Source organism: Mesoplodon densirostris, chromosome 18 (assembly GCF_025265405.1).
Source record: "Mesoplodon densirostris isolate mMesDen1 chromosome 18, mMesDen1 primary haplotype, whole genome shotgun sequence".
NCBI classification, from domain to species: Eukaryota; Metazoa; Chordata; class Mammalia; order Artiodactyla; family Ziphiidae; genus Mesoplodon; species Mesoplodon densirostris.
The window spans coordinates 27,450,135-27,462,846 of record NC_082678.1 but is presented as its reverse complement, the minus strand read 5'-3'; the positions used below and the strand labels follow the sequence as shown (position 1 = coordinate 27,462,846).

The 12,712-nt window shown below is 39.9% G+C and overlaps 1 protein-coding gene across 1 annotated transcript in view; it reads right to left on the bottom strand.

Annotated features, from left to right (window-relative positions):
* Positions 1-1,096: 1,096 nt before the first annotated feature.
* Positions 1,097-12,712, bottom strand: part of LOC132479145 (uncharacterized) — a 302,289-nt gene continuing 290,673 nt past the window's right edge. The window contains 4 exon segments of the mRNA XM_060082726.1: positions 1,097-1,243; positions 1,663-2,391; positions 3,101-3,684; positions 5,708-5,826. Of these exon segments, the coding sequence (XP_059938709.1) occupies positions 1,097-1,243; positions 1,663-2,391; positions 3,101-3,684; positions 5,708-5,826 (1,579 nt within the window).

Below are 12,712 nucleotides of genomic sequence, written 5' to 3'. Positions count from 1 at the left end.
GTTGGCTTTTCAGAGATTCATAGGAGTTCCACAGGCAAAGCAAAATAAAGGAATTTTCGATGGACAAAGCACAGACAAAAGTAGGAATGGGTATGGTGTAACTAGCGTATAGTGAGGAGCTGCTTTGGCTGGAATGGAGGGCTGCCATTACAGGAGAAAAGATAACTAAAGTAATGTGGAGTGGTAGGGTAGAATCAAGACTGTCAGCCTATTAAAATCACTCTTTTAATGTTAGCAACTGCCTGCTGGAAAAGTAATAAACCACTATGTAACTGAACAAAAGGTAAACAGGCTAGCTCCAGGAATAGGCTACTATAAATATTTGAGGGTAGCCTGCTGCAAGATTTTACTTGCAGTGTTTTAATGGAACCTATCTACACAATTCCTAATACACCGGAGAAGAAAGCTGCTAAGTAAACCTGAGGAATTGACGAGATCACACTTTTGTCTTTTAGGCATGTCCTTTTAGCCCTCCCAGGGTGACTGATAGCTCCTTGAGTATGGAGATCCTATATCTCTCATCACTTCAGCCAAGAAGGAAAGAAATCAACGGTAGAATGAGAGTGACTGGTGAGTACCTCAAATCAGCATACTTTCTTGAGTTGAAGAAAATTTACTATCATGTCAACTCTGGCCTTCTTATAAACTTCACTTGTCAAAATAGTCCAATAGCTTGTTATCATGGATCCAATTCCATAGGGATCTCCTGGGAGTGAAGTTCCTTTTAAAAATCCTGTGGGGACTTCCCTGGTGGTGCAATGGTTAAGGATCCGCCTGCCAGCACAGGGCACACAGGTTCGATCCCTGGCCTGGGGAGGTCCCACATGCTGCGGAGCAACTAAGTCAGTGTGCCACAACTCCTGAGCCCGTGCAGCTACAGCCCGTACTCCACAACAAGAGACGCCACCTCAGTAAGAAGCCCATGCACCGCAATGGAGACCCAACGCAGCCAAAAAAAAAAAAAAAAAAAAAAAACACACACACACAAAAAAACATCCTGGGAATATACTTTTCATTAAAAGAACAAAGTGTATGTCAGTCCTCATGGCTAAAGGGAAGAATCAAGTAGTAGCAGGTGGAAAGGTGGATTTGATTCTCAGTTTCTGGGTTCTGAATCTGAATTAATTATTGTCCTTACCTCAGTGAGACAGAGAATTCTAACACAAATCGTCACTACTACAGGTACAGATACTGCCAAGATGAGTTTGTTGCTATAGTCATAACCTGGAACTTCTTTTGTGAGCTAAAGAAATATATCACAATTTTTAAAAACAAGGAGATAGAAGGGATGAAAACTTACGATTCTTCATCCTATTCTAAACGATAGCTAACTATTCTTAAACTACTATGAAACCCAATCCTTCCAGGCGAGTAGCTTCTATAAGAACAAGCCAAATTTAATGTTATTAGTCTTATCATTAGCATTTTCTTCTACAATTTATCTACAGTTTATTTATCTTGTGTTATGTCCTTTTCGCGTCTACCCTAGGAATAGTGACACACTCTCTCAATGAGCAAAGTTGGAGATCACTGTCTTAGCCCGTTTCATGGCTGAAGATAAGATACTGACTAGGAGTCCGTGGTATTCCCGCTTGGGCACGTTAATGGCATGTCCTAAACTGAGTAAAACTCCAAGTCCCATGTGTCAGGGGTTATCCTCACCTCACTTGACTCCTGCTCTTTCTGCTCACTCTGGGCTTCTGTGCTCTCAGTGATAGAGTTGTCAGCTTTCCACTGGTCCATATCCCATTCCGCTTTGGACACATTTACTTCTTGCTGCTTGCTGAGAAGCTTCATCAGGAGGCCTGTTCTAGAGATGAGGTTGGCACAGGCCAGCTGCACGTGGGTGTCCGAGCAGTCTATTTTCAAAGTCTGGATAACATGAGAAATGAGCCTTTGCACGTCATTGTTGGGGATGAGGGACCAGAGCTGCTGGTTTAGCTGAGTTTCAACTTGATCACCCGGGGATGCGAGCCCTGGGAAAGTGAAGCCTGTGGGCTTAGAGGATAATTCAGTGACCATGTTGTGGTGCTCCCATTGTGTTTTGTTGCTGTGTTGAACAGCTGGCATACTGTTGTCTGCAGCGACAGTAGAATGTGCAGTGGAGACGTTCCTATGGCTAGTGTTTCCAGGGCCGGTTCCTCCTGGCAGAGTAGCGTTTCCTGTAGAAATAATTCCTTCAGAAACATTTTGTGCAGTATTGTTTTCTGAAGTAGTGTTTTCTGCAGAAGGGTCTGAAAGAGAAAATAATTCTGGAAAAGGATTTTCCTGAGAAGTCACTTCTCCTGAAGATGAAACAGCCTCTCGTGGAGGGGAATTTATGAGACTCCTCACGACAGAGAACGGAGGGCTTGCAAGCATCACTCTATCAAGTGAACTTTTCTTTCTGAACTTTCGACTCCCTTTTTTCTTTTTTCTTTTTGTTTCTTTTTGCGGTACACAGGCCTCTCACCGTTGTGGCCTCTCCCGTTGCGGAGCACAGGCTCAGCGGCCATGGCTCACGGGCCCAGCCGCTCCACGGCATGTGGGATCTTCCCGGACCAGGACACGAACCCGTGTCTCCTGCATCGGCAGGCGGACTCCCAACCACTGTGCCACCAGGGAAGCCCCTCGATGCTTTTTAACTTTGGGTTTTCTGTGGACCCGATGAGACCTAATTTTATGGAAGATGTATTTTTTTTTTCCAGAATGTGAGATTAATTCGAAGTCCTTAATATTTCTAACTCTTGCCTTTGCATCTTCGAAAACATGAATAGCGTTGGATAAGTCTTTTGATTTTCTTTTAACCTCAGATGGGGATTTTGGCGGGATGGAGGCACAAGGCCTGCCCTTGAAGTACGGTTTGAGGGGAGAGGAGCCTGCGGCCTTGTGTTCCTTTATGAATGAAGACTCTGCATCGGAGGACTTTCCCACCAGCTTCCTGGGCCTCTGCACCATGAGGAGCTGTTTCAGCTTTCTTGGGGATGGCCTCCTGAGCTTTCATTCTTTGGCAGTGTTCGCCACAGATGGCTGGGCATTCTGTTTCCTCCTGACGCTCTCATCTCCCACTGCTTTGAGGTGCATTTTCTGTATGCCCCTTGAGGGCCTTGTTCACTCTCACCAGCTTTTCCTCTGTACTCTCAATCTTTGCTAGGCTGTCTGTCTGTGGTTGGGCAGTTTCTAATTTCTTTTGAAAGATGTAGCGTGTAAACATGGCACTTAAAAGGTTGCAACGCGTACACGTGGCAGGTTTTTCTTCCTTTTTAACCTCATCAATTTTTTCTTGAGTTTCTGCATCTAACAAATTTTCCACAGAATGGAGTTCCCTCAATTTGTTTTTTTTAGTTGAATTGTTGGGTACAGGTTTAACAGAAGGGCTCCTTGTATTGTTTTTCAAAAGGCCCAGCGGCATATGTCCATCTTGTGTATTTGAAAAAAGAAGTTGAATGAATGGTAATAATGTTGATTCCACATCTCCTAGATTTCCCTCTGAGATATAAGGCAGTATGTAATTTAGTGTACTGATAATATCACTTTTATTATTAAAGTCCAGCTGCTCATTCATGAAGCCTGACAAGCTGACAGCACTGTTAGGTGAGGACGTCCTCTCTGACTCAATAGTCAGCTCGGTGCTGTTGTTCTCCTTCTGGGCTTGTAACACCTTCATCAACGATCCTCCTGCATTCTCTATAGATGTTTCTTCATCTGTCAAAAGAGAAGGGACTGTTTTTGATCACTGAAGACTGATGGGACAGCCTTTTGTCAGTCCACAGCCAAAGAAATTAGGAATCAGTCAAAGTTTGAGTGCCACTTAGGAGAAAAAGAAACCCACCCTTAAGCCTATGACTGGCAACAACAAAATGTGAAAAAGGTCTCTCTTGAAAAAGGGGCTATCTACTCAGAAAATTCTGTAGCGTGAAATATAGGAACTATATTCAGGATTACTCCACTGGTTCCCAGGGGCCAGTACTCAAGAAAAGCCAAGGCTGGAAGACAAATATTCCCCTAATCAGCTGGACTCTCTGCAGATCTACTGTGACTCCTCACGTTCATATACCCCATCCTGTCCTGCCTCAAAGGCACAGGAGTGTGAGGCTTCCTCTCTCCACCTCTTCAGTGTGCTTGTGTTCTTGCTGCTATCACAGATCTCCACGACAACCACCGCCGCTAACAGGTCGTCATCTGGACGTGTCCTTCTCCAACTACCCACTGAGTCCTTTGCTTAGTCCCTGCTTCTATATATCCCAGTCCCCGTAACAGAAGCCTCTATACAGAAAAAAACACTATGTCCGCCCTGGCTCTTTGCTAAAATTTGGGCAGGGAGCTCGGGTATAAGTTAAGAGATTTGCCAGATTGTATGCCCATGTGGAATGTTCAACAAATCGATGGAATAATACTTGAGGCCCTAAAATGTAGACGGGAAAAAGCAACTTCTGTCAGATGGCTACTTTGCTTTCAATTCATTTTACTTCTAATATTTCCAGCTCTACTTGGGGAACCATCCAAATCTTCTGACTGTGTGAAGGTAATGTGTACCATTGTGTAGCTGGGCTTGTCTCCCAAAAGGATTAAAAGTATTTTTGGTGAGGGTCAAAGGAGGAGGGAAGGGTCATGAGAAAGGAGGAGCAGAGGCTAGCAGAGAGCCCCAAACTGGGGACAGGAGATCGGGGCCCTAGGGTCATAGCACTTAACACTGCTGATCTTGTTTTTCCTCACCTGTAAAAGGAGATTAAAAATGCTTTTTCTGCCCACTTCTGGGGGAGAAGGGAATAATATAATTAGTAAAAAAAATGTTTGGGGGAGTTCCCAGGTGGTCTAGTGGTTAGGACCCGGCACTTTCCCTGCTGTGGCCCGGGTTCAATCCCTGCTGGGGGAACTAAGATCCCACCAGCTTGGTGGCCAAAGGAAAAAAAAAAAAAACTGTGTTGAAAAATCAGCAATATTGTCTTTATATAAGTGGCAAAGTGTTATTATTTATGATGTGCTCTAGATCACTGAAAGAGACCTGTATTCAAGCTACCTGGGCATGAAAGCACATTTTGGAAGTCATCAAGTTAGTGCCCATAAATCTAATATATAGAAAAATCGTTGAAAGCCCCTGAGTGTTTTGTGGATAGAAAAACTTGCGATTCAGAGCAAGTTCAGAGCTGGACAGTCAAAGAAATAACTAGCTCTCCCATGCATTAGAAGGGCTTGGTAGCAGCTTCTGGTTATGGAACCAGAAACTCTCAGGCTCCAGATAGGACATAAAACAGCATCACTTGCACTCTTTATAAAATTGCAGAAACAAACCAAATAAACAAAAATATATTTACACCTGTCTTATAAGACAAAGGGTACTTGAGACCTAATGTATATAAAATCAGTTTACAAACTGTGATGTACTATGTGAATAAGTTGTCATTTGCAGAGAGGGCAGCATAGGATATGTGGCCATTAATGTGAATTCCCTTCCCCCTTCCATTCCTTTCTCTGGTTCCTTTACATATGCAGATCAGTTACATTATGAAGCTAATAATGTAACTGAGCTCTTCTTAGCTTAATAATGTAACCAAGAATCTGATTTTTAGCAAGGGGGTAATTCTTAGAAATTTAGGGAGCTGGAACTCTAAATGAATGTATTAAAATAATGTAATTACATCATTAGTTTTAAAATGTATCATCCTTGATTAAAAATAACAAATTAAATTAAAAATTAAAAATGTATTATCCCGCAATTGAGACTCACCACAACGTGTGACGTCCCTCAGGCGTTCACTGTCACAACGCAGCTTGACTGTCTCACAGACAACCTCAATAGTATTTTTAAATTGGCAGAGGCAGCAGGCCCTACGGCTGGGTAAGATCCTATAAATGGAAACACAGGTAATTAAATTCGTGGTAAAAGAGTTACCTGAGTAGGTAGAAGAGGTAGGCCAAGGCCACCACAGACCAGTGCAAAAAGGAGTTCTTGGGGCATATGGACTATAGAACTGGATAGGGGCCGGTTGGCCAATTGCTGCCCTTGACAATAAATATAGAGGAGGAAAGTGCCGGGTCCTAACCCCTAGACCACCTGGGAACTCCCCCAAACATTTTTTTTACTAATTATATTACTCCCTTCTCCACCAGAAGTGGGCAGAAAAAGCATTTTTAATCTCCTTTTACAGGTGAGGAAAAACAAGATCAGCGGTGTTAAGTGCTATGACCCTAGGGCTCCGATCTCCTGTCCCCAGGAGGAAATAAATATAGAGGAGGAGAGAGGTGCCCAACAGAAGGATTAGGATGGCAGTAGGTATGATATGCCTAGAAAAAAGGGAATAGCGATTAGAATTGGGTGACACTGAACTGTAGTTTAATTCAGAAGTATCTCCTTCCAACCCGAAAGCCTCACTTTGGGTTGAGAGTACACAGGAAGAAGGCAGACTTCTAAGAAGAGTATGAAGAAGACTGCACATTCTGGAGTCACTTTCTCAGTTCCTATTTGTGAGGAGTAATATATTAGAAATTATTCTAGTAATAAAAAAGCATCATGTGGCTAAACAATAACAGAGATCGCATTGACCATATCTGGACAAAAGGAACATTCCAAAGAATAACATTATCATTATAATAAGGTATAACGTAGCTAATTGAAAAAAAAGCACATGAGTTCATAATGATACTCCAAATGAAAAGTGGGGGAGCTCTTCTTTATAGAATAATGTCAGCTAATAAATGCAAAAGGAAGGATAGAATTAGGAAAGTGTTATTTTGCAACTATCAATGTAATAATCGATTCAGACAAGGATTATCATTGATGCACAGTTGGGTGAAGAGTTGTTTGAAAGTAGGATCTTCACTGATCCCAAGGATCACCCCACATATTATTTATCAATTACCAAGGGGAAAAATAACTTTACAATGGAGAGATATGGAATAGACCACCTTAACCAAGTGATCAAACTTAGCACTGGGCCACCTCAAGTGATGAAGTATGAAGAATACATCACCTATATAGTATTCCTCCCCAAAATGTTTACTTCGAATCTAATGAGGAAACAGAAAAATACAGGTTGTGGGGCAATTTACAAGACAACTGGCTTAGACTCTTCAAAAAAGCCAATGTCATAAAAGACCAAAAAAAAAAAATAGTAGGGAAAAATTCTAGATTAACGGAAACACAGACATGACATGCAATGCCTAATCTTTAATTGGATCCTGTATCAAAACAAAACAGACTTAAAGAATGTTATTGGCTTCTGGCCAAGATGAAGTACAAGGGCCAACTTAACCTCCCACCTGAAACAAGGAAAAAATCAGATGGAACATAATGAAACAACAGTTTTCAAGAAACTGAACCTCAGGCAATACATTTCAGTGATTCCCGAGGAGATGGGAAATAAATGAAGTGATCCCTATAATTGCCCTTACTTCTCTGAGAGAGTATCCACGTCATGGTACAGGGAAGAGAAGTCCAGACAGAGACTAGTGGGCTCCCTGACAGACAAAATGGAGATAAGGGTCTGGGAAAACCAAGGTAACTAGAGTTCACAAAGCAGAGTATCAGAGAGAAAAGAAGTGCACAGACAAAGAACTCTGGAGATATGCAGAGGGATCTCTTGAGAATTCAACAAAGTATGGGTCAATACATTTGTGTGAGGAATAACTTGATGCCAGGAAAAGAACCACATGAAAGGATTAATAAGAAGAACAACTGGATATCACACAGGGTTGTAGGAATAGTACCTGTTCCTACAAGTCAGACTGGAAAACCTCATGATACTCAGAAAGGACTTGTCTCAGTAGTTGCAAATAATGAGCTCCAGACTAAAGGCTACTTGGACTCCTACCCAACGAACCTTAAAAGCTAGACCTAAAAGAATACAATTGTTTTGAGTAACCTAATTTCACCCAAAACAAAGCCCAGGCATTTTACAGGAATATAAATATACATAGCACACAATAAACTAAAACTCACAATATCTGGGATCATATGAAAAATTGCATGCAAGCATGCAAAGAAGTAGGAAAATATGACCCATACTGAGGAGAAAAGGCAATCAATCAACAATAACCCATAATCTATACAGATGTTAGAATTGGCAGAAAAGAACTTTTAAAAGGTTATTATACATGAAGAAAAGTTGTTATAACTGTATTTCATATGTTAAAACACCCAGACTAAACACTGAAAATGTTAAGTGTAGGCATGGAAAATGTAAAACAGACCTAAATTGAGCTTCTAGAGATTAAAAACAATGTCTAAATGAAAAAGATATTGCAGGAGGTTAAAGGCTAATTAGACACGGCAGAAGGTCAGTGAACATTAAGGCATAGCAACAGAAACTATCCAAAATGAAACAAAAGGAGTAACAAAACAACCACAAAATGAATAGAGCCTCAGTGACTTGTGCAACAACTTCAAGTGGCCTAATACATGTGTACTTAGAGTCCATGAAGGAGAGGAGAAATATAAAAATTTGAAGAAATAATAGCCAAAATTTTTCCAAATTGGTAAACACTATAAACCCTCAAAGTCAAGAAGATCAATGAACTTTCAGCAGAAGAAACATGGACAAAACTACACCAAGGCACAAAAAATAATCGAATTGCTCAAAACCAGCAATAAAGAGAAGAATTTAAAAGGAGCCAGAGGAAAAAATTATACACTACATGCAGAGGAACAAAGATAACAATGACAGCAGAATTCATGCTTGAAAAATCGTAAACGAGAACTCAGTGGAATAACATCTTTAAAGTAGTGAATTGAATTCTATCAAGCTAGAATTTTATACCCACATCTGTCAAAACAAAAGCAAAATAAAGACTATCTCAGACAAACAGAAGCTGAAAGAATTCATTACTGGTAGACTTTCACAATAAGAAATGTTAAAAGAAGTATTTTTAAGCAGAAGGAAAATGACACCAGATTGGAATATGGATCTACATAAAAGATTAAGAATACTGGATACATACAACAATGAAGACCCAATTCAACCAAAAATAAATAAACAAATTAAGAAAAGAAGGGAAAAATCATATAATCACTGCAATAGATGCAGGAAAAGAATGAAAACATCTAACATACATTCCTGATTAAAGAAAAAAAAACAGCCCTCAGTAGACTAGGAATGGAAGGAGACTTCCTCAACTTGATAAATGACTTCTACAAAAAACCTAACATCATACTTAATGGTGAAGGACAAAGTACTTTCTCACCAGGATCAGGAACAAGGCAAGGATATCTGCTCTCATTGCTTCTATTTGACATGGCACTGAAGGTTCTAGCCAGTGCAATAGGGCAACAAAAAGAAAAGACACATTCAGAATGGAAAGGAAGAAGTAAAACTATCTTTATTTGCAGATAACATGATTATGTAGAAAACCTGATAGAAGCTACGAAAATGCTACTGGAACTAATAAATGAGTCTATCAAGTTTGCAGGGTACAAGATCAACATACAAAAAGATGAATTTGTCTCAACAAACAATCAGAGATCAAAGTTTTAAAATGCTACTTATAAAAGAATCCAACATATAAAATACTTAGAATAAATCTGACAAAAGACTTGCACACTGAAAACTGTAAAATGTTGCCGGGGGAAATTAAGAAAGACCTAAATAAATGGAGAGATATAAAGTATTCATGGATCAGAAGATTCAATATTGTTGAGACATCAATTCTCCCCAAATCGATTTATACATCAAAAACCCCAGTAGGCTTTTCTATAGACATTGACAAGCCAATTCTAAAATTCATATGGAAATAAAATTTAGAATAACTAAAACAACTTTGCGAAAGAACAAAGTTGAAGAACTAACAGTAACTGATTTCAAGGATTATGAAGCTACACCTTCAAGACATTGTGATAGTAGTGTAAAGATAGACAAAAAGACCAAAGGGGGCCTCCCTGGTGGCGCAAGTGGTTGAGAGTCCGCCTGCCGATGCAGGGGATGCGGGTTCGTGCCCCGGTCTGGGAGGATCCCATGTGCCGCGGAGCGGCTGGGCCCGTGAGCCATGGCCGCTGAGCCTGCGCGTCCGGAGCCTGCGCGTCCGGAGCCTGTGCTCCGCAACGGGGGAGGCCACAACAGTGAGAGGCCCGCATACCGCAAAAAAAAAAAAAAAAAAAGACCAAAGGAACAGAATACAAAGTTCTGAAGTAGAGAGATGTGGAGAACTGACTTTCAGGTTCAAAGGCATTTCAGTGGAGAAATGATAGTCTTTTCAACAAATGACGCTGGAACAACTGAATATCCAGGTGCAAAAAGAAAAAAAAAAAAATGAACTTGATCTAAACCATATACAGAAGTGAACTCAAATTGGTTCAAAGATCTAAATGTAAAACATAAAACTATAAAACGTCTAGAACAAAACAGGTGAAAAATTTTATGACCTTGAGTTTGGCAAGATTTCTTAGATACAACACCAAAAGCATAATGCATAAAAGAAAAAAATAGATAAATTAGACACCATCGAAATTAAGAATTTCTGCCCTGCAAAAGACACTCCTGAGTGAACGAAAAGATGAGTCACAGAATGGGAGAAAATACCTAGCAACTTACCTATTGGATAAAGGACTAATTTCCAGAATATAGAAAGAACTCTCAAAACTCCAGAAAAATATAGCTAAAAGATTCAAAGATATACAGATGGAAAATAAGCATATGAAAAGATGTTTGACATGATTAATCATTAGGGATGCTACAGTGAGATACAACTACACACCTATTAAACTACCTAAAATTAAAAATACTGAGCATAGCAAATGTTGGCCGCAACGTGAAGAAAATGCAGCTCTCGTACACTGCTGGTAGAGATGTAAAATGATCAAACCACTATGGAAAATGGGTATTTTTTAAAAACTTAAACATACACTTACCAATGATGCAGCCATTCTACAGGCAGGCATTTACCCAGGAGAAATGGAAGTAGACATCCATACAAGACTTGTACACAAATATTCATAGCAACTTTATCTGTAATAGACAAAGACTCAAACAACTCAAATGTCCATCAATGGTCAATACATAAATGGTGGTACATCCATATAAAGGAATGCTATTCAGCAATAAACAGAAATGAATTACTGATATATACAACAATATGGATGAAGATTAAAATAATCATGCTGGGTTAGAAGCCAGTTAGAAAAAAGTATACACTGTATGATTCCATTTACATAAAATTCTAGAAAATGCAAACAGAAAGCAGATCAATGGTTGCATGGCGATTGGGAAGTGCAAGGAACGATGGGAAGGAAGAATTACAAAGAGACATTAAGAAACTTTCTGAGGTGATGGACATTTTGAGTTTCGTGATGTCTTCATGGTGTGTATGTATGTGTGTGTGTGAACACAGATTATTGCATGTCAATTATACCTCAAAAAGCTGTTAAAAGAAATGATATTAGATAAGAGAGACAATTGGGGAAATTTGAATAGCAACACTTTATTAGGTAATATGATTGTGTAGGAATTTAATTTCTTCAATACTGTGTATTAACAGTATCGTGGTTACACAGGGAAATAGTTTTTAATATCCAGAGAGGAGGGCATCTAGCTGACAAGAGAGGGATCGCAATTGTGGCAGATGGTGTGGGACACTGAGGAAGATGAGGCTAGAGCAGTGACCAATGCGTGACGGCACAGTGAAGACAGTCATTTGTCAGGTGACCTGACAAAGACGGTTGGAAGAGACTGCTAAATGCAGGGCCGTTTCCGCATACTAATCTCACGCAATCCCCTCAACTAGCCTTGGCGTAACAGAAAGTTTCTATTAGCTTGCCATATTGGAGGGGGGATGGCACAATTTAAGGTGCAGTAGGTTGTGTAATAAACTGTCACAATAGGGTCCTACAGAAATAGTTTTTTAAACCGCAAAAAAATAAAACTTGACCCTTCCCTCACAACGTATATGAAAATTAACTTAAAATGAATCATAGACCTAAATGTAGCTATACAACGTCTGGAAGAAAACGTAGGAGAAAATCTTTGTGATTTGGGGTTAGACAGTGGGGTCTCAGAGAAAGATTTCTTAGATTAAGACACAAAAGAGCAGAAAGCATTTAAGAAAAATTGCTAAGGGACTTCCCTGGTGGTTAAGACTCCAAGTTCCCAATGCTGGGGGCCCGGGTTCGATCCCTGGTCAGGGATCTAGGTCCCACATGCATGCCTCAACTATGAGTTCGCATGCCAGATCTAAGAAGCCCATGAGCCGCAACTAAGGGGCCCATCTGCTGCAACTAAGACCCAGCACAACCAAATAAATTAATTAAATAAATATGAAAAATTAAGAAAAATTGCTAAATTAGAGTTCATCAAAAATTTAACACTTCTAGCTTTCAGAGACACTTTAATATAATGAAGATAAGTCACAATCTGGGAGAAGATATTTACTAAACACATATCTGAGAGCAAGGACTTTTTCCGTTGCTTTTTATATAAAGCACTCTTAATTCTCAATATAAATATCCAATTAAAAAATGGATTTGAACAGACACTTCATTTAAAAGGATATTTGCACATGAATAGACACTCAACATCATCAGCTATTACAGAAATGCAAAATGTGGCAAAACCCACGAGATTCATCTACACACCTACTAGAAAGGCGAAAATGTTTTTAAAAAACACATATAAGGATCAGGTGAAGATGTAGAGCATCTGCAACTCTCATAGACTGCTTGTGGGAAAGCAACATGGCACAGGCACTTTAGAAAACGGTTCAGCAGTTTCTTAAAAAGTTCAATAGGCACTTAGCATATGATGAAGCA